The 22,058-nt window shown below is 41.0% G+C and overlaps 2 protein-coding genes across 4 annotated transcripts; both read left to right on the plus strand.

Annotated features, from left to right (window-relative positions):
* Window positions 1-4,175: 4,175 nt before the first annotated feature.
* LOC103970548 (3-dehydrosphinganine reductase TSC10A) lies at window positions 4,176-7,222 on the plus strand. 2 transcript variants are annotated; one of them, XM_018820226.2, is made up of 5 exons: window positions 4,176-4,429; window positions 4,507-4,583; window positions 4,833-5,770; window positions 5,987-6,134; window positions 6,746-7,222. In XM_018820226.2, the coding sequence occupies exons 3-5, from the start codon at window positions 5,075-5,077 to the stop codon at window positions 7,042-7,044; spliced, it is 1,143 nt and encodes a 380-aa protein (XP_018675771.2). In that variant the 5' UTR covers window positions 4,176-4,429; window positions 4,507-4,583; window positions 4,833-5,074; the 3' UTR covers window positions 7,045-7,222. The 2 variants fall into 2 exon arrangements, with proteins under 2 accessions (XP_018675771.2, XP_018675770.2); XM_018820225.2 differs by having other exon boundaries at window positions 4,507-5,770.
* Window positions 7,223-8,060: 838 nt separating this feature from the next.
* Window positions 8,061-12,735, plus strand: LOC103970549 (uncharacterized RING finger protein C4G3.12c). 2 transcript variants are annotated; one of them, XM_018820153.2, is made up of 6 exons: window positions 8,061-8,396; window positions 9,627-10,556; window positions 10,636-10,830; window positions 10,934-11,088; window positions 11,612-11,722; window positions 12,339-12,735. In XM_018820153.2, exons 1-6 carry the CDS (start codon window positions 8,274-8,276, stop codon window positions 12,391-12,393), a joined length of 1,569 nt encoding a protein of 522 aa, XP_018675698.1. In that variant the 5' UTR covers window positions 8,061-8,273; the 3' UTR covers window positions 12,394-12,735. The 2 variants fall into 2 exon arrangements, with proteins under 2 accessions (XP_018675698.1, XP_009382631.1); XM_009384356.3 differs by having other exon boundaries at window positions 8,062-8,396; window positions 9,624-10,556.
* Window positions 12,736-22,058: the final 9,323 nt, after the last annotated feature.

The raw sequence follows: 22,058 nt of genomic DNA on the forward strand, positions 1-22,058 counted from the left end.
CATCAAGAGACATTTTCATAGAGGATAACTGATTAGTGATACTATGTATTTCATTTAAATGCTCAACAATAGAAGCACCCTCTCGATATTTTAGGTTCACAAGTTTTCTAATCAAAAAAGCTTTGTTACCAGTTGTTTTTCTTTCATAGAGACCTTCCAACTTTTTCCAAAGAGAATATGCAAAACTTTCAGTAGAAACATGGTGAAAGATACTATTATCAAGCCACTGTCGGATAAACCCAACTGTTTTTCGATCTAACCTCTTCCACTCATCATCTGTCATAGTTGTGGGTTTTACACTATCCCCTTGCAAAGGTCCATATAAATCTTTATAATATAAGAGATCTTCCATTCTTGATTTTTATATCATCCAATTGTTTTCATTCAAACTAATCATGCGAAAATGACCTCCATGTTCAAATATAAAAATTAAATCACCATAACCCTGCTCTGATACTAGTGATGGGATATAAAGATAAATAAACTTTTGTATATGAACAAATACTAGCAGGCCATAACACGCAGCGGAATTAAATGGAATCACAATAAAATAGAATACTAAGATATACGTGGAAAACTCCTCCAATGTGAAGGATAAAAATCACGAGGCAAACTAGAGATAATCCATTATGAGAATAATGAATATACAAATCTCAATCTCTTGCCCAAAACCCTAACAACAATTGCAAGAGAATAATTGGGATACAAGGATCACGTCACTATACACAATATCTAAATTCTTCCCAAATAATCAAAGTAAGAATCTACTATAGATATGATCTAACCTGAGATGAAAATACTGCTAGATGATTGAGAATAGTCTCTCTGCATTGTCCTTATCTTCTTCCCTTTCTTTTTCTTATTTTTCTACCTTGTTCTCCTCCTTTTCTTTTGAATCACATGGCTCTTTTTCTGCCTCTTTTTCGTAGCGACCACACCCCTCTAATATGATTTAGGGTTAGATATTAGAGGAGGTGGACTATTAAAGGCCCCCATGAGCTGAACCGGTTGTCAGCCCAACATCCACCGTCGTTAAGTCATGTTGATGCAATAGGAACCTACGGAGGGCAAGCGAGAATACGAGCGGTCTCGGTGTTTTGAATGAGCTTGTGATTGAGGTCATCGACGGTTAATGGCCTTTTGCTCAAGTGAGTGTTGCAGTGGTTCTTGATCTCGTTGTCTGTTCGTCCAGGTAATCTTGCGGCTTTGAGTGACCATCTGCAGCAAACAAGGAGATGGTTATGATTGAAGAAGGCATCTCAACGCCGCCAGACTCCAACCTTCTTTCCCGTCATGTACGTTTTGTAGGAGAAGCCTCTTTTTATTGGCAGCTGCGACCTATTTCTTCATTATTTTACAGTGATACTGTGATTCATATCACTGCTAACCATTGTCAACACCTATCTATGATGCTCTTTCTCTCTCCAAAATCGACATTTGCCTGCTTCTCTCACTTCCAGACAATCGACGTTAGGTTAACTTATTTATCACAGTGATGCATACGTGATTGAGGTCAGCTACTAATGTGGATGGCTACCCACCTTTCTACAAACACGCCAAAACAGTGAGCTGCGACTTGTAGTTAACGTTGTTATAGCAGCACTCAATGATTTAGGCTTCTATTAGTGGGGATGCCTTTGCCACACTTAGTTATTAGCGATGAGATGTTCGAAATGAATTGATTACTTACCGGAGGGGATAGGCCTTCGCCGGGTATTTGACTTCCGCTTAGCTGCTTAGCGAATGCCCTTGTGAAAGGATGAATGAACTCCTACCTGATAGTTACCGTTCCATCAACACTATGGTAATCTCTATTTACTCAGCTGCTCTTCCCCGATGTGTACTACTGACCTCCTCTCGTCATCAACTCTAGGACTGTCAATCAGATCTCGGATCTAGGTTCGAATCCTACCTGATGCTCTTCCTCCCTCGCCCTCGGGTAACTGAACTACCTATAGAGAAGACTCCAAAAGAAAGTGTCGAGTGGCAGAAATCGATGGTAAAGGTTCCTGTCCCACCTCCCACTGGAAAGTCAGCCTGTCTTTTTCGACTCAATGCCATTACGTCCAGTGGTCCTTGAAATTGTTGGCCAAACGCCGTTGGGTCGAGGGAAGGCAGGCAGGCCAAACAAAGAAGTATGAATGACCAGTAGCAGTGAGCTATCGATCCATCGAACAAACTGCTTACTTCTGTTTGTGTTTATGCATGCATGCATGTGTCCTCTCTCAGTACGCTGGAATGTCCAAGCAATTGCAGGAGGAGTTGAACTACCAGAGATCTTGAGGGAAGACGAAGAATCAGCTTCAACATCTCCTCCTGCTATTTGGTGATGATATGTATTATTTGAGACTCAATGTTCCTGAAAGAAACGTAGTTAACTCAAGCACATGTATGCACAATCATACCTTGGCTTTTTCCTTTTCACGCGTATGTCTATGTATACAAATCTGGAGCACAGCTCCCACAACACACTGTCGCGTACCCTCATCGTTCCGAAAGGAACCACAGTCCAGCTTTCGCACAACACATGTCAGTGTGCCCTCCGTAGTAGTAGTAATCCAAGTACATCACATGTAATTAATGGTAACAACCACGGTACTTTGCTTGTTAGATACATTGGACCTATCTTTTGACTTCACCAACCAGGCAATACAATGACATCGGCTGCTGGGAGGCTCAACTTCTTTATTATTATTATTATTATTATTATTATTAAGAGAGAGAAGAAAATTTTGATATTTACTGGATTTTGTAATGAGTTTGCATGTAAACTAAACATTGATCAGCACAGTAATATAGTCTTTGTAGTACACATCAACACACCACATGATGTGTTTGTGCTCCTGTATTAGAAAAGTGTCACTCCGGCTGTATCACCCATGTTTTGTTTATCTCTCAGCCATCGACCAAAACTGTTTGCATTCACCTGTGATCGCACTGGGCAACCCAAGCTTTACGCACCAGAACGTTCATTGCGTGACATCATCCGCAGATCTCTGATGCTTTCGCACCACGAAATCCCCCCCCCGGGCAGCAGAAGAGGCTGGGTGAAGACGTTCTGCTGCTTGTGCCAGTGGAAATGGAGAGGTGAAAGCAATCCTTCATGATGATATTACCGGGTTACTTGAGGGAAGAAAAATGCAGCTGCCAGCTTCGAGACAGGCCGAGGAAGATGACCTTGAAGTACAAATTATGTTACGTTGGAGATCAGTAAACATAGATGACCCAACAACATAATATTTAATCCAAACAAGGTCTTTCTTCTCTTCTTTAGTCGTTCCTCGAGTATTCAAAGCTTTGAAGCTTAAGAGGAAAGAGCTGAGGCCCCCGTCATCGCTGCAGCAATTCTGGGAAGCGCTGTCTTGTCTCATATCAAGCACGAGAGTTTTTCTGTGTTTTATCCGACAATTGATCTATAATATTTGCGTTCTTAAGAGCGACATCAAAGCTGTCCTCAGAGAACATCCATCTTGCAACATCTGTCACGATGTGCTCTAAGAACAGATCCCAACTCTTTTGTCGACTTCGGTTCTGATGATCATTGGATTCTATTGTTGTCTATGTTCAACACGACACAATGATGTAATCCTAATCCAACACGTCATGATCAATCATTTACGACTCAACGACACGTTGATTTGGGTTGATACGGAGTCAGTATAAGCGGTGATTGTTCACTAACTCCGGGTGCTGTTTTGACTTTACACGGACAGCTAACTTCTCGTGCAAGAGCAGGATCCACTGACGTGGTGTACACGTAACAAAAGCTCGAGAAAGACGGAAAGAAAAATTATGATCAACTCCTGCACTCAATCTATTGTTATTGATGCTTGCGACATCTCATCAAAACTGTCGTTGTTCCATTTCATTCGGTTGCTTTACGTGGCTATTTGTCTGTTCCTTCTACGTGGACAATTTGGCAGCAGATGAGCCAACAACGTCAGTCAGAACTGTCCTAGAAGGAGGATTCCCTGCTCTGGCTTCGCTGGCCCAACGCACAGAGAGGCTTGCAATGTGTGGAAATAGGAAGCAGGGGGCCCCTCGTCGTTCCATTGCTCCATACGCTTCTCCCTTTGCCAAACCCACTCTAAGACTCCATACTCATTGGTGAACTGCTGCTGCTATATAGTTGGAAGACGAGCTGCCTCATCTTCCTCACCCTCGTTTGCTGATGCTTTTCGGAGCAAACATGGGATCTCGATGGATCCTGTTCTTTAGGTGAGGAGACCCTTGTTGGAGAAGCAGGTCACGTGCAAAGCTTCGTTCCAAACCCCCCCCTCTCCATCTCTGCACGTGCTCCTCTTCTCCAACATGGATTCCTCACCTCTCCCCTGCACCTTTTCTCTCTGTGTCAATGTCATTGGAACTCGACAGCACGCAGTGCTCTCTCCCTCTCATTAAAATTGTTGATGTTGTGTTTTGGTCGGAGGTTAATTTACTGGCAGAGCTCTCATTTCGATTGTTGATCATGATCAATGCTTTGATTGTTTCTTTGTGCATGACCAGGCGGCGGCGGCGGCTATCGTCGAGCTAATGTTGCTAATGCATGCCCGCTCGATTCTCTGCTTCGGCAACTCATGAAGGTGCCAACTTTCCGACGTATTCTCTAACAGGATAATATTTCTTATATTTATCGATTATTTGTCATCAATTCTGCTTATGTTGCATGGACTCAATAGTCTGAACTAAATTCTGTTATTTATCGAATTTAGGAATAACATATCAAATAAATTAACAATCTTATTGCAATCAAACTTCTGTTCCTCTTTGACTTGAAAGGGAGTAAGAATGTGACTGACTTGACTTTTTTGGTTCGGCTTTCATATTGGAAGTCATACCTTTGAGGCGGGTTCAGGACCGAATCCTTCCCTCCCACCCCACCAATCATCTCTTCTCCGTTCCAATTTGATGTGGTCAAAGTTCCTGAGCCTGTCAGATCTAGTCAAACTGCATTACCATTTAATTGTGATGGTCAGAGAGTGAGTGTTGGATACGTTATGAATAGAAGATTACCGGTCTTCTATGGTGGGCTCGACTCGACCCACCCGATTGTATTAGAACCGTTGATCTTTGGATGTCAGGACTCATCCATCGGCTCAGCCACTCCCATTCGCTCGTCCTACTTGTATATATACATATTGCTCCGTCTCAAGAATACCGTTGGATCGGAGTGCACAGAGCTCAGAAACAAGCTCCGTCTCTTCGTGCCGTCCCAATTCTGTTCTCCCAACACTCGATGGCCTCTCCTCTGCTCCTCCTCCCCGTCTTGATGGCTCCCGTCGTCTTCGCCGCCGTCCTCGCCTTCCTAGTACGCCCACGCCCCGTGCGCGTTCCCATCAAGGGCCGCCATGTCTTCATCACCGGGGGTTCCAGCGGCATCGGCCTCGCCCTCGCCCGCCTCGCTGCCGCGGAGGGCGCCCACGTCTCCATCCTTGCTCGTAGAGCCGCCCAACTCCAGGAGGCCCGCGACGCCATCCGCCTCGCAACCGGCCTCGACGTTGCCATATTCAGTGCCGACGTTCGGGACGCCGACGCCGTCGCGAAGGCGGTGGAGGCGGCCGGGCCCGTCGACGTACTGGTGTGCAACCACGGCGTATTCACGCCGCAAGAGCTCGAGAAACAGGATTTGGAGGAAGTGCGGTTCATGGTGGAGGTCAATCTTATGGGTACCTTCAACCTCATCAAGGCTGCGCTGCCTACCATGAAGCAGAGAACCAAGGTCACGGGACTCCCTGCTTCCATCGCCATCATGTCCTCTCAGGCCGGCCAGGTACCGCCGCTAAATTGTTCGACGTTTGACCCCTTATAATGATTGAACTACTTTTTCGAGCATGCTTTTCTTAATGGCCGCCCAACTTGTTATCTACCGATCTGCAAGTATTTGGTCCCCTCGACGGTCTAATCTTTTAATCAGTATCATCGTTCTTCCCTAACATTCTTGGAACTCGAAGATTTGTGATCTTTTGGTTACCGTTCCGTGCTGTAGGTGGGTGTCTACGGTTACACAGCGTACTCCGCTAGCAAATTCGCACTTCGCGGCTTGGCGGAGGCTCTGCAGCATGAGGTCATTGCTGACGACATTCATGTGTCCATGATATTTCCTCCGGATACAGAGACTCCAGGTTTTGCCGAAGGTATGCAACGAGTCCCTTGTGATCTTCTTGCACTGTTCATTTGAAATGTCAGCAGAGTTCGAATTACCAATTGTGGACCACAGTGTTCATCAATATGAATTTGTGAAGTCAACACGTTTGACAAATTTGAAAAAAAGGGTGTTTGACCAGAAAAGCCTTACCTGAAAAAGTGTTCATCTCCTTCCTTTCAACTGCTGTGCATCATATCATATAAATGAAGAAAGCATGCTCACCTTAAGGTATCTTAGTTTCTGCTTTATACCAGTTTGATTGGTAGAAGAAATGTCAATGGGCTTTATCCGCAGAATAAGTACTAGAACAAGCATCATTATCATTGTTATGCTGAACCTTGTGGTATTTATTCAAATAAAAGCAGTAAAAGTTTGGGATGGTTCTTTCTACCTTTGTTGCTAGTTCATCTGCAATTACTAGTTTGAGCTATTATTCTCTTTATATAAATCATGTGTTGTGTCTTAACATATGACAATGGACTCGATGTTCTCTGACCCATTTAACCATTGTTAGCATTGCGACAATATCATAGCATTTGATCTCAAACGTTTTCCTAAAACAAGCTATTATGATTACATGACTTCTCTTGCTGAATACAGAGCACAGGAGGCGGCCAGATCTCACCAATATCATAGCAGGGTCTTCTGGTGGTATGAAGGCCGATGATGTCGCTAAAAAAGCTTTAGATGGCATCAAATCTTCAAGGTTTATTGTTCCCTGCAACTTCGAGGGGACTATGCTATCTATAGCAACAGCTGGTTTGTCCCCACAGAGCTCATTCTTGACTGCATTAGCTGAGGTGCTTGGTGCCGGATTCATGCGCTTCATGGGTTTATGTTTCCAGTGGAATTGGTTTAGTAGTATCGAAAACTGGCATTCCAAAAAGAAGGGCTTGTAATAAGCACCACCATTTTGGAGAAAATAAGGTGGTCCCCTTTCACAGCTCAAATTTACTTCTCAAGCAATCCTATTGTACGAATAAGCTTAAGCCTTTAGGTTTATGCTCTTTCTTGGTTACCTGTTTATTTACTAATTGGTTTATGTGACAATCTGCGCATGAATTGTTGTCGGAGCAATTTAGTTAATTTATTAATAAAATAAATTTAATTATTTTTTTAAAATATTTTGTATATATTATATTAATTTTTAAAATTAAATTAAATCAGAATTATTATCTTATTCAAAGAGAATCGCTATTGAAACTTTTAAATGTGGCGTGAGACACGTGTGAAACTCTCCATTCTCCAAAGTTCCCTAATACCTCAGCGAGTAAGTTTCTTTTAGTCGAGAATTTGTCGCAATAAAGAGCACATCACAAGATTTTGCGAATACTGTGTTCACCAAAAACAAAAAATTGCGAGCATTCCGGGTCGCTTTTGCGCCCGTGTCGAGCCAGCCATTCTGGTAAGCATTCCAAGGAATTGTTTGAATGCACATCGGACGATGACATGGCCGAAATGCCAATGCTTCCCCGGCTACAAGGGAACTAGTCGACGTGGCAGTCATCTGTTGGCACGTTCCCCTGTTGCTGTTCCATAAAGCACCAGCAGATCCCCACCACCCTGTAAGTCTCTGCCTCTGGTTGCGTATAATAATAACAAATAGTAAGTGTAACAGTGACAAAATGAGAGCGTCGTGGTGGCCAACTTGGCGCCACCGCAAAGTGCTGTACGCTCCGCGTTTCGAGATCCATTCCTGCATTTAAATGTTTTTAAATGGAAGGGCCGTAACAGCTCCCAGCAACCAAACAACAGTCATTAATTCTAAATCCGTCAACGAAACAAAAAGAACACTTTGCACTGGAACACCACGCGCTGCATCTCTCACCGTCACTCACTGATCTGACGGTCCTCATCCATCCGCCCACCCCCAATACCCTTTTAACATCGGAACAAATATATTCTCGTCGTTGTCATTATAAAGCGAGATATCGTAATAGCGAGAGGAGGGTTCGGCTTCGCTTCTGGATCGAGCTGTTTCTCTCCTTCGCTTCCTCTTCCCCTCCGGTTCTTCACTGTTCTTCTTCTTCTTTTGGGGTTTGGTTGTCGGAATGATGGGGATTTGGTTCGCATTGGGCGGATCTGAGTGGCGGCAGTAACATCGGATTGAGGGAGGAGGAGGTAACTGATGGGATCTGGCAGTAGCAAGAACGCGGCGGCGTCGTCTTCGTCGGGTGGCGTCCGGAAGCTGAGATCGACAGGAGTTAGGGTCTTCAACTCCTCCTTCTGCTTCGGTCTCTCCTCTATTCAGGTGGGCGATCGCTTCTTCCTTTCTCTGCCTTAGATCTGTTTAGATAATGGCTCTTGATCTGTGTTGCGAAACGCCGGATCTGCATTACTTGTTGGCGGATCAGGGCGCTTTTATCTATTTAATTTATTATCTTTCTTAGTTTGAGGCGATCTGTGCTTTACGAAAACCAATTCCAAGAGACACTGCAACAAAAATGCTCTTGAATTACTTACATTTTCCTTTCTTTTGCTTGAAATCACAAGAGAAGTACTTGCTGATTCTATTAGTGTATCAAGGCTGACAAGAATCTGTCACTGCTTCTCTTGTACACTATGAAAACGTGCTCTTCTATTCTGCTTCCGGTGGGAATGATCTAGGCAAACGTGCTCTCTATATTGACCTGCCTGCAATCGTTACGTGTTTGAACAAATCAAATTCTTCTATTCTTCTACGGCATTATGACATGATGGAGATCTTTTAACTTCATGAATGTGCGTCTTTTACTTGGCATATTTTGATTGTTTTTCCTCTAAAAATATGTACATTTTTCGGAAGTTTGTAGCATTACCAACTTATATTTTCTGTTCAAAATGCGTCAATTAACTATGGTAGTCAGGAAGTTGATACCTCTCTGGCTTTTTCCCCTTAACAAGATTCTGGAGCAGATACATTGCATCTTCATTATACTTGGTGCTGCCATTTGTCACTCAATGCTGGAAAATTTTCAGAAAGCTTTGGACATGGAGAATTATAATTCTAATTTTTGCCAGATTAACCTATTGTAATGTTTTTTTCCTAGATTTCCTCACCCTTGTCCTTTTTCTTTATTTTTTGGAAAGAGAAGCAGTGGAAGAGAGATTTTGGCACCATATTTCCATTATTTATGCCATGATTGTTAGGTAGCACATTTATGATTTGGTCCTTGCTTTTCTGGTGCAGATACCATTGTCCATTTTTGCCTCCCATTGAAGATATACTTCTAGTCAATGGTTTTTGCCCAATGCATTCTGTAATAAGCTAATCATGTGGTGTGTTAACTGGCGCATAATAAAAGTTCTTTGCAAAGCGAATCCCTGTGAGATCCTGCAGGACTTTCCTTGCTTGTTGATCTCAAATCTTGTAGAACATACTATTCATCTTCTTTTTTATTGTTTTACTCAATTTGGTATCTGAATTATTCTGTCATAATTATGTTATGCTATTCTAGAGTCTTTGTACATGTCTATAAGTTGTCACTTTTGGGTGCAGAAGATAGAAGAGAATGGGAGGCCTAAGCACACTGTTTGTGCTGAAGTAGCGAGCAAATCAAGCGGTGGAAATGATGATGGTTGTGACAAAGTTGAACTTGCTTGTCATGGTAAGTTGCCCTGCTCACATTCTTCTGATGGTGAACAATGTGGAGGAGATAATGGGGGTATAGAGCAGATTGATTTGGTTCCCAGCAGCAATTCTGAAACAAATGCTGTAGCTGATGCATCATCAAACACTTCAGTTAGGTCATGTTCTCATTTGAACTTTGTCCCAGATGATATCAACTTTAGGCTCAACAGAGCAGTCAGTTTGGGTTCATCCGAGTCCCATCCTCTGTTCTCTGCTGCTGTCTCTGACCTGAGAAGTGATGCAGGAGAACATGCTTTAGTAAATCTTCATAGTTCTATGAATAGAAATGATACACAATCTCTGGAACCAAGCTCTTCCCAAGATGCAGCTCGAATTAATGCAGGCAGAGATGCTACAATTAGTCTATATTCTAATAGGAGCTTTGTAGAATCCAGAAATACAAGGCATTCTCATAGAAGGTTTGGACCTGAAGAACCTTTGGAAGGTAGCATACGATTTAGTAGAACACTAAGTGTTGGAAGGCTCCGAAATAGAGTTCTAAGAAGGACTCCATTCTCTGATGGCTTGTTTGGTCCTGCTTTTCTGGAAGATAGGCCTGTGTGGTCCAGCGAGCAGGCTAGTGGAAGACAAACCTCTGGTGGTGCAGGAAGAGCACCTTCTTCTTCCCGGAGGACTAGTGAACTGTTGCCTGATTCCTCTAGTAGTGTACCTTATCAAATTGCTCGAACTATGGATACCAACGATGATGATGCCTCAGATACTCAACGGAGAGTTGGTAATCATGATGTGTTTGAGCACAGATCAGCTTTCCTCGAAAGGAGAAGAAGAATAAGATCTCAGGTGGGACAATTTTAATTATATCTTTGTACTTGTGCATATTTGTGTAGTAATCCCAGAGAGAATCAACTTTTCTTTGCAGGTTCGTGCTCTTCAACGACTTGGTAGCCGATTTGAGAGTTTGTTAGGTCATGATAGATCATGTATATTATCTGGTCAGCATCGAACAGGTCACTGCACATGCAGAACAAATAATCAAACTGCCAATCCTGATGATAACACAAGCACAAGGGCGAGCATATCAAGGATAGTTATGCTTGCTGAAGCATTGTTTGAGGTATAGTGGAATAGTGAATAAAACCATGGACAAAAAACATTTGTTGGTTTCTTGATTTTCCTTCTTGAGGGCAACATCAATTTCAGTTATGCATCTCTTTTAGGTTTTGGATGAAATCCACCAACAGTCTGTAGTTCTATCTTCTCGACCGTCTTTTTCGTCCATCGGATCAGTTCCTGCACCAAAGGAGGTTGTAGAGTGTTTTCCAGTAAAAATATATCGCAAGCCATCAAAAACCCAAAACGAGGAGGTTGCACAGTAAGAGTCACTCCCTTGCTTGCTCAGGCACCTTTTTTACTTTATCCCTGAAAATGTTCTACTGCTGCTGGTTTAAAAGGTTATGAGTTTACAGGTTTTTTCTTATTGTAATTGCTCAGTTGTATCCTCTATTTGGATCGATAGGTGATTGGTTAAAGGACTTGAATTTGCATTACTAAATATTGTCATCACGCTGACCCTGAAGCTTTTAGAAGCTTAGATGCAATGGCATACTTGTTCAGTTTATCAGCCTGTGAATAATACTGTATGTGTTCTCTGTCTTCAATCAGCAGTAGTTTGCAGTCCAAGCTGTTCATAATTTTTATTGTTAGTTAGTAGCTCCATATATACTTGTGTTTGAGCAATACTTGGTAGTTTGCACCTCTCATCAAATGCTAAATAATTGTACAACAAAATTTTCTCTATGTTTTTCTTTCAAAAATATATAACAAACAATTGTTGCTCTTAAAGTTTAAGCTATTATGCTTATTACATATTCTCCTGGTTGCTATTTGATTAATAGATGTTATATTTGCCTCGTGGAGTATGAAGAAGGGGATTGCATGCGGATGTTGCCTTGCAATCACGAATTTCATCGAACATGTATAGATAAATGGTTGAAAGAAATTCACAGGTATCCTTCTAATGTGTCTTTCTCTTGTTCATTTATAATTTATCTTTGACGAACAATGTTTAAGTTGATAGCATAACCTGTTTGCACAGATTTGGAATTTTCTTTAAGATACGTTGCTAGTACACATTCTTTCTATTACTGTGATCTCACAATATAGTATTATTTGAATATGGAGTTTAGTGTGCTAGCTAAAAGAGGAAAAATTCAAAAGGGAGAGTAATTAGAACAGTAAGAAAACCCTTACCTCTTTAATTTCCAGGAGACTAGATTGCTGTCCCTGATCGAGGTTAGAATGGTAGAATGAAAAGTAAAAAACATTCATCCATCTGTCGTCCAGTGTCCACCAGCAGTCAGGCAATAACAATAGTGAACAAATGGCAAGGAGTAGATACAGAAATAAAATGTCCCTTCTCAGAACCGTACATGCCATCGACATAACACCCAGAAGAAAAAAAAGGAGCAAAATTAAAATCCTGTTACCAATCATTCGTCGAGTCGGTTGCATATAAATTTATATATAAATATAATGTTTTCATAAGCTCACTGTTAAGCAGTCGACCGTGTCTAACCAGAGGCAGGATATATGTTTATGTTATGCGATTCATTTCCTGTGCAGGGTATGCCCCCTTTGTCGACGGGATGTTTGCACAATAGATGCATCAAGCAAGTAGATGCTCAGTTAAAGGAGTCTGAGTGTCCTTCATGCAACACCAATCCCTTCTCAGCTACAAATTTAAAGTGACCTCTATTTTTTCTGCCCCTTCACTGAACATTAGATTATATTCAGTGTGCATCACCTTCAACTTTGGATCTCCATTGGCTCTTGTTTTGGTCAAATCTGTATGAGTATCCAATTATGAGATGTACAACGGCACTGTCTGTATGTACAAACATTTTGTAGCCAGCAGACCAAGAGATTCATTGATTAGCGTTTTCTGTAAAACTCTCTCTACAAAGAGATTCCTTGTATATTATTCGTAATATTATGTGAAGGTAGCTTTTAATTTATCTAATTAGTGCGGAGCATAGGGGTTTTTAAACTCAATTAGAAATCTTTAAAGAACGTGAATTTTAGGAATTTTTTATAAATATGTTTTTCTGAGGTTAACTTTTTGGTGATTTTATAAGATGCTTCTGGGTCAGCTCAGAAGACATTTTGATAATGATTGGATTGAATTGAAGTTTATCTTTAGCCAAATTAAAGATGGATAGACTCCCGGTCAAGTCGGATTCAAGTAAAATACAGGTGTAATCAATTAAATGATTGGTTTTTTTGCTACTTCTTTTAATGAATTTTCACTTTATTTTTTATTAGCATTTTTGGAAATGTGAAGCTGCAGATTAAATTAGAATTTTAACATAAGTATTGATTTAGAATATATTAACGATGAATCAACATTCGACATATGCATTAAGAGACCATTCGGGGTTATCTCTCCTCTGTTGTTCACGGGGATAAAATGTCAAGAGGAGGATATTAAGGTGATTATAAATTGTCCCCTTCAAGATAAGGTATAAAAGCTAATCCTCGATATTATGAGTTTTTTTTTCAAAAAAAATTCACACTCATTAAGAGACCTTTCTTGGTCACTAACTTGAGCATCGGAGAGACCGAGTCAAAAAATTTCTCTCGACATTAGTCTTAATGCAAATGGCGCCTTGGGAGCTCGACACTTCTAGCTTGGAGCCATCACAGTCACCACCTTGGACACTCCTACACCTCGGGTTTAGACCATATTAAGTTGACTTAGATGTCGATGATGATTTCCCCTAATATTTTGGCTTTAGGAGTGTCTGATGTCTCAGGAACGTCTGCTCATTAATCCTCTCAACGAATGCTCCAGTGAGAAGGCCCTATCTTTGACCCATAACAGTTTTACTCAAGGAGGATAACTACCATTCTTCCCTCACGTGGATTCGTCCACTTTGACATAAACGCCAATGCAGTATTAACATTTGTTCAATGACCTAGGCCTTTCGTCCCGAGGGATGACATTGAGCTACATATTTGTCCTTATCGAGGTGTTCTTAAATCTCACCCAATAGGTGTAGACGCTAACAGACATTATGCAAGCTATCGCCCCACTCCTACCTTAGCTAGCTCAACAAGTAATACCATCATTTCAACCGCGATTAATACCTCAATTGCTAGTAGCATTGGTGCCCATTAAGATCCCCCTGCCCGACATGGTGATAGCATCTTAGGATCACCCAAGGTTCATGAAACTATTGGCTGAGAGAGTGTTGTTCCCTAACTATGGAATTCAGTACACTATTGCACCACCGCTTTGCTCTACCCGACTCTGAGACCCAGTTAGTAGATTCGATGGATAACTAACTCCTTGATGATATAGTTATGGTAAATGAACCAATGCTTAGAAGAGATGCGGCGAGAGTTCTAGCAATGTAGAGGGGAAAGTTTGGATGATCCCACTTCGGGCCGGTCCCCATTCACTTAAAACATCTAGAAGGAGCCAATCCCAACAAACTTTTGCCTCCTGTCTTTGGAGGTCTTTGACGATAGCACCAATCAATAGAGTATACTATTGCCTTCTATGCCTAGATGTCACTATATGACACCTCAAAAGCCTCAATGTGTTATGCCTTCCTGATAGTGTTAAGAGGCCCAACACGAGAATAATACACTCGCTTGGAGCCACTCTTGATTGACTCTTTTGCATAGCTCTCAAATGAGTTACTACTTCCTTGGAAATGTGCGTTACAGGCCATCGACGATAATGGTTCTTAGACTCAAGCAAGAGAAGGAAGAAATACTCTTCGACTTCATCGTTCGATTTACTAACGAGATCCAAGACATGCAGGTGCTTTAGAGGGCCAACTAATACATTATCGCGGAGCCAATAGTCTTAAGTAAACACAAGGAGATGTGCAACAGGCCGAGATAGGAGTGACAACCGTAAGGCCCAAACTTGAGTCACCATGACGAAGAAGAAATGACTGACATGAGTTGTCTCGCTTGAGTTTTGAGTTGACTCTCTTAAAGATAACTAGAATTGAAGTCTTTTCATAGATAAAAAAGGGACTCTTGAAACACCCTCAACTGATAAAGAAACTACTAGAAAGAAGGGATAAATCCAAGTATTATCACTTCCACCACAATTATGGTCATGACATGAAGGACCGTCACGATTTGAATGATCAAATCAAAGAGTTTATTCATTGGGGACGCCTTGGGAGGTTTGTCCAGAGGCATTGGGAATCTTCGCCTTGACCTAGGAGGCCGATGAAGAGGTAGATCGATGTCATTATTAATGGACCTACCTTGGGAGGAGACAAATCCTTAAGTCATAAAGCCTATGCCCGAGCTAATATTAAAAAGCTCCCAACGACTGAAGATGATTAAAAAATAATCTAAAAAAAAAAAGAGATAGAGTACCTTGACCCAAACTATGATGATGCTTTGATAGTCTCTGTAAGGATAATTAACACCCAAGTGAAGAGAGTCATAATTGACACAAGTAGCTCTGTCAATATCCTCTATTTTGATACTTTTTAAAAACTTGAGCTCTCGGCGAACAATCTCACCCCTATGACTTCTTTGTTGAGGGGGTTCACTAACAACTCCATCTCCCCTCTCGAGACTATGAGCTTACATGTCACATTTGGGAATGAGCTATGCTCCAAAACATTGACCTAATTCATGGTGGTTAACATCCCCTCAGTGTACAATGCGATCATAGGCCAACCCACACAACAATTTGAGGGCAGTGGTGTCGACCTATCACATGGTGATGAAATACCCAAGAAGGACCAGTATCAGAGAGCTGAGAAACAACCCGAGGGAGTCGTGCTAATGCTATATAATAACGATCTCCTTACCGAAGAAGGCTCAACTTGAGACACCGTCGATGGACCCTCAAAATTTTGCTAACTCCCTCCCACATCTGGAGATGATGGAGTCGCTAATCAAGGCATCCTTGAACAAAGCTCATCCTAATGAAGTTGTCAAGATGGCAGCAACATTTCCCGAGGAGAATCTAGTATAATTCATCAATTTTCCTAGGAAGAACACCTAAGTGTTTGCATAGTTGCCGAGAGACATGCCGGGAATCAACCCAGACATGGCCCAACACTACTTGAACATCTCTCTTGAGGCTTGACTAGTAAAGCAAAAGCCTCACAAGTTTGCTCTTGATCGTTAGTAAGTGATTAGCCATGAAGTAGACAAGCTTTTAGGAGCAAAGATTATTACCAAGTTACAGTATCCTCAATGACTTGCTAATGTTGTACTGGTTAAAAAGTCTATATATTACTATCGAGTCATGCCATTTGAATTAAAAAATACAGGGGTGATATCAACCTAGATAGAGTATCACATGTGTAGTGGAAGACCAGAAAAATAAAATCCTAGATTTTCCAAAGAAAAATGTTATTATCATCGTGCAAAGATTGGTACATAAAATAAAATGCAAAATCGAAATCGCACGTATCAAGTGAGATTTATTACCTAGGGAGGTTGTATATCCCTGTAAAATCCCAACTCTATATAAGTGGATGAAAGAGGCCAACTGTCCTCCTCCCTGGTTGTGATTCACATGATAGATATGGTGATGCTCCTCAAATTGTCGTATGATCTTCCTCTCTATGTGCACCACGTGATCAAGAAGGGGTTATCCCTTCTTGTTGTCCACATGCCCCAAACTGGGGCTGTCGACTAAGGAAGAGAGAGAAAGGGAGAAGAATAGGAGGTAGCAGTCAAAAGGGGTCTAGCCTATGCCCCTTTAGTTTCCTCCTATTTATAGAGGTCTCTATCAATTTAACTATAATGGATCATGTCCTATTGGATACTGTATCTCTATTCAACTACCAAAGACTCATGGATTAATAGATCTCTACCCAATAATCTCTCATTGACTCTTATTGGATTTTATCCATAAGATCCAATAATTCATAGGCTTATTGGATATCTAATAAAATAGGGGCTCCAACGGATATTTTATATCTGAACATTTACTCATCGCAACACTTATTATATGTGTGTGACTCTCTAGACTCAATATAGAACTGGTCATTAATCATACTTACTAGAATTCCTTCTGACTCAGTAAATTATCATCTCTTATAATAATTCACTAACTCATTGACTATGGACGTACTAGACCACTACGTCGTAATCCCTAAATGATATAGAGGAATCCAATCTATTGGACTTATTTATCCTTAGTTATCATGTATCTATCATTCTTCATCCATCTAATATCTCAAAGACTATATATCGGGCATGATGCTATCAGACATAAATGGAATCTACTCGAGTCTTGCTCTAATCAGATTCTCCCGGAGAACTCTTTCTCTCTCAATTTGAATGACCTTGGCCAGGGATTTGCTTGAACAAGAACATATAGGATATTCCTCTCATGACACTGAGAGCGGATGATCCTCTATCGATACTCAATTGTCATTCTAAGGTTGGTTTCCACTCTCAATTCATGTTGTGCTTAATCTAGAACTTCCAAACCTATAAGTTTAGTATCAAAGAGTAGAGTACTTATATAGGACATTCTTGATGTCTCAAATCTAAGGACCAAATATATAAATGGAATCACAGAATCGTTGTTTGACAATGAGGTATCATCAACCATTCAGCATTCTGTGAGCGACTCAATCAATGAACTCATTCTCTAATAAGCAACTGCACTATATCCTTAGTGCCCATACACGAGCAGCTATGAGACTAGTCATCTCCATTATATGGATATGTATATAACACACTAGTTTGTCCGGTCATCTTGATGCCCCTCTCGAGTAACCTATCACCGGAATTATTTAAGGTATGTGTTTAAATATGAATCGGTCTCATTATCGTGATCTTATCATGATCCAATTCTCATTGTATAAATCTATGGATATCACAATATATGTAACATGTAACATAAAGTAAGAAAATATCAATAATAATAATAAATAAAAAGACTACGTAGCGTGTCACACGTGTCATCACTCACATGATTGGCTTATAGAACACCTATGACTAGCACAATATACCAAAAGATGAAGAATAAAATATTCAAACGCTAGATCGAAAGGAATGTCAAAATGTAAATGGACGACATGATAATCAAAAGCAGAACAGTTGACTCATATCTAGCGGACTTAGTTGAGACATTTCAAGTTTTGAAAATGTTCAACATGCACCTTAATCCTACCAAGTGTACTTTTGGAGTCAACTCGAAAAAATTTCTCGGATTTATTATTCACCAGAGAGGAATAGATGCAAACCCTGAGAAGATGCGAGTCATATTGAAGATGTGCTCACCTCGGTCGGTAAAGGAAGTATAATAATTAAGAAGGCAAATAACAGTGCTTAGTCGAATCATCAAATGATAAGTGTCTATCCTTCTTCTAAGCATTGAAGAACATAAATGGCTTCCTATGGATTAAGGAGTGTTAGGAGACATTTGAAGAGCTGGAGCTCCATCTCGGCTATGTCTTGAATAGACATAAGCCTATTTGTTATGTTACTCATGTCTTGAACGGACCCAAGGAATGATACCTGCCTATCTAGAGGTTGGCATTTGCATTAGAAGTGGCATCAAGGAAGCTCCGTCCTTATTTTCAAGCATACACCATACAGGTGATCACCAATTAACCACTCATACATATTCTTTCTTGATTCGTTATCTCGGGGTGACTATTGAGGTGGTTAGTAGAGCTGGATGAGTTTGATATTCGATACATGCCGAGAACTGCCATAAAGGCTCAAGTGTTGATAGATTTTATCTCATACCTAACTCTCTTGCCCGAGGCCAAGGCCAACAGTCACACCCTCTCAACATGGACTCTATTCATATATGGTTCTACCATATTAGAAAGGGGCAACATCAGACTTGCCATAAAGGGTCCAAACAAATAGGTGTACAAATAAGCTCCTTGATTCAAATTCAAAATATCTAACAAGGAGGTCAAATATGAAATACTTCTTTCAGGTCTTCGACTCGCCCAAGAGCTTCAAGTTCAAGACCTAATGATGTTCAGTGACTCACAACTAGTTGTAAGCTAGGTAGAGGGGAGCTACAAAACCCAAGATGCGACTATAACAAAGTACCTCATTGAGGTGCGACGGTTAGCTCGCAGCTTCTTCTGACTCAACGTGTTATGGTCCCTCATATGAAAAATCCCTAGGTTGATGCACTCCCCAAGTTATCCTCCACTCGAGTTTTGAGGGAGGGCTGGTCATTGGTCAAGACGTTGCTGACCTAAACCATTGAAAAGCACAGCATATCCACCGTCGAGGAGGAACCAAGTTAGATGGATGAGATATTATGCTATAAAAGAGACAATGCTCCTGACTAACCCCATGATAGCCCAAGGAGTTGAACATTATTAAGTATGATATTACATAATTAACAACCAGCTATACTGCAAGTCCACCAGCTAACCATTCCTCAGATGCCTGACACCCCAAGAGGCTGAAAGGGTAGTTGTCAACATGCATGAAGGCGTTTGTGAGGAGCATATAGGTGGGTGGACTTTTGCATTCAAAGTATTTCAATAAGGTTTCTATTGGTCGATGTTGCAAAACGATGCAATCGCTTATGCCCAGAGGTGCCATAGGTGTTAGAAGTTTGCTTGAATATAACACCAATCGATGGTCTCTCTTAGCCCGATTGATTACACATGACCCTTCACCCAGTGGAACACATACCTCCGAGAACCCTTTCTAACAACCTTGGGCTAGCGGAGGTTTCTCATTATGGGAGTGGACTATTTTACAAAGTTGGTGGAGGTTGAGCCACTAGCATCGATCATCGAGAAGCAAGTTGAAGGATTCATGTGGAAGAACATCATTACCCGCTTTGAAATCCCAAGGGCCCTCATAGCCGATAATGAGACTCAATTCAACAATACAAAGTTCAAGGAGTTCTATCAATCTTACAAGATTCAAATAAGGCTCAACTTGATTGCTCATCCCCAAACTGTTAGTCATATGTGCCTTGCAAGCCAATCACGTTAGTGATGACACGTGTGACATGATATGTACTCTTTTTGCTTATTATTTTGATATTTTTCTTACTTTATATTGTCCGTTACATATATTGTGATGTCCATGTATCTATGTAATGGAAATCAGATCGTGATGTGATCACGATAATGAGATTTATTCGCATTTAAACATAGACCCTAAATAATCTCGATCATAGATTACTCGAGAGGGACATCGAGATAACTAGATAGACTAGTGTATTGTATACTCATCCATATGATGGAGGTCGTTGGTCTCATAGTTGCTCGTGTGGGGACATTAGAGATACAGTACGGGTGCTCATTAGAAAATGAGTTCATGCTTACGGAATGTTTGATGAGTGATGGTATCTCATTGTCAATCAATGATTTCGTCATCTCATTAGAAAATGAGTTCACTAATCGATTGACTTGAGATACCAAGAATGTCCTATATGAGTACTCTACTATTTGATACCAGACTAATAAGCCTAAAATTTTCAGATCTAGCATAACTAGTCATCGAAAGTGGTAACCAACCTTACGAGGACTATTGAGTGTCGATAAAAGATCATCCGCTCTCGGTGTCATGAGACGAATATCCTATGTGTTCTTGCTCAGGCAAATTCCTAGCCAGGGTCATTCGGATTGAGAGAGAATAGTTCTATAGGAGAATCCGATTAGAGCAAGACTTGAGTAGATTTTGTATGGGTCTGACAACACCATGCCCGGTATACATTCTCTGGAATATTGGATATATGAGAGACTATATATACATGGTAATCGAGGACAGACAGGTCTAATGAATTGGAGTCTTCTATATCATCTAGGGATTATGGTGTAGTGGCCTAGTACATCTATAGTCGATGAGTCGATTAAATTATTATAGAGATAATAATTCATTGAGCAAAAAAGAGTTTTGATAGGTATGACACGAGTTACACACATATAGTAGATGTTATGACGAGTAGAGGTTCGGATATGAGATATCCGTTGGAGCCCCTATCTTATTGGATATACATTAAACCCATAAATTATTGGATCTATGAATAAGATCCAATAAGAGTCAATAAAAGATTATTGGGTAGAGATCTACTAATATAAGAGGCTTAGATAGTTGGATGGAGATCTAGTACCCAATAGGTTAGGATCTATTAGTGTTAAGTTGATATGAGACCTCTATAAATAGAAGAGAACTAAAGGGCCATAGGCTAGACCCCTTTTGGTTGCCACCTCCTATTCTCCTCTCCTCCCTCTCTTCCTCAGCCAGCAACCCCTGTTTGGGATGTGTGGACAATAAGGGCCACCTGAGATAGTCTTCCTGACATCTCGAATTGAGAGCTTTGACGAAGAAACCTTCGAAGAGAGACTTCAAGCCGAGCTTGACTTGATCAGTGAAGTTATAGTTAAAGGAAACCTACAAGCATTAAGATACAAAAGGGTGATGGCCAAACTCTACAACTGAGGAGTCCGCTCTCGAGGGGTTAGACTAAGGGACTTGGTGCTTCAAAAAGCTGTGGTTAGTGACTCGATCATGTCCCAATGGAAGTTAGCACCAAACTGGAAAGGGTCTTATTGAGTCATCGAAGTCATCTGAGATGAAACATACTATCTCATGACAACATAGGGTATGGTGTTGCTAAAAACGTGGCACATTGAAAACTTTAAAAAGTTTTATCCTCAATGCCTCTCTCGGGATTAGGCTAGGGAGGACAATGCCTTTAGCATCGGATGTTGGCCTGCTAAAGCCTAGGGTGTTGGCTGTAGGATGTATATTTAAAGTGCTAGATGTGAATTAAGAAAAAAAAATTTCATTACTTCGAAAAGGATTACATCAACTAGGTCGGGCTTTTAAATTGAAGATGAAGTCTTGACCTATCAAAATAAAGCATTGATGAGGTAGTGAGTCAAGGCTATCATTAAAGAGCATCTTGGTCGGTATCGAGACATTCTAGTTCTCGAGGTAGTCTATGAATGGATCCTCCTTGAGCTCCAGCTTGGAGTACCTAATCTTGAAACGAGCCAAAGCGATTTGGTATTCGAATTAGTGTGAGGTGACCCTCATCCACTTTAGACCCCTCTTGAATTTGACAAATGCTTTGTAGTCAATGATCGCTTCCGCTCGATACACTAGTATCCAACATCGCTCGACCTCCAAAGGTAGTAGTGGATTTACTTCACCCCATCCCCAAAAATAGAGACTCGCAATAGTACTACTCCGTAGTTGTGCCCTCACCCATCACCTTCTACATCTCTTTTAAATCTTTCCACCTTCACTACAACATTACATTTGAGGGTCAAGTCTAGTAAATTAGCTATTTGTAAAGCTACGAAGGGCGGAGGCTTTTCCTTGCACAAGTCTAACATTGACCAT

This window comes from Musa acuminata, chromosome BXJ3-11, assembly GCF_036884655.1.
Source record: "Musa acuminata AAA Group cultivar baxijiao chromosome BXJ3-11, Cavendish_Baxijiao_AAA, whole genome shotgun sequence".
NCBI classification, from domain to species: domain Eukaryota; kingdom Viridiplantae; phylum Streptophyta; class Magnoliopsida; order Zingiberales; family Musaceae; genus Musa; species Musa acuminata.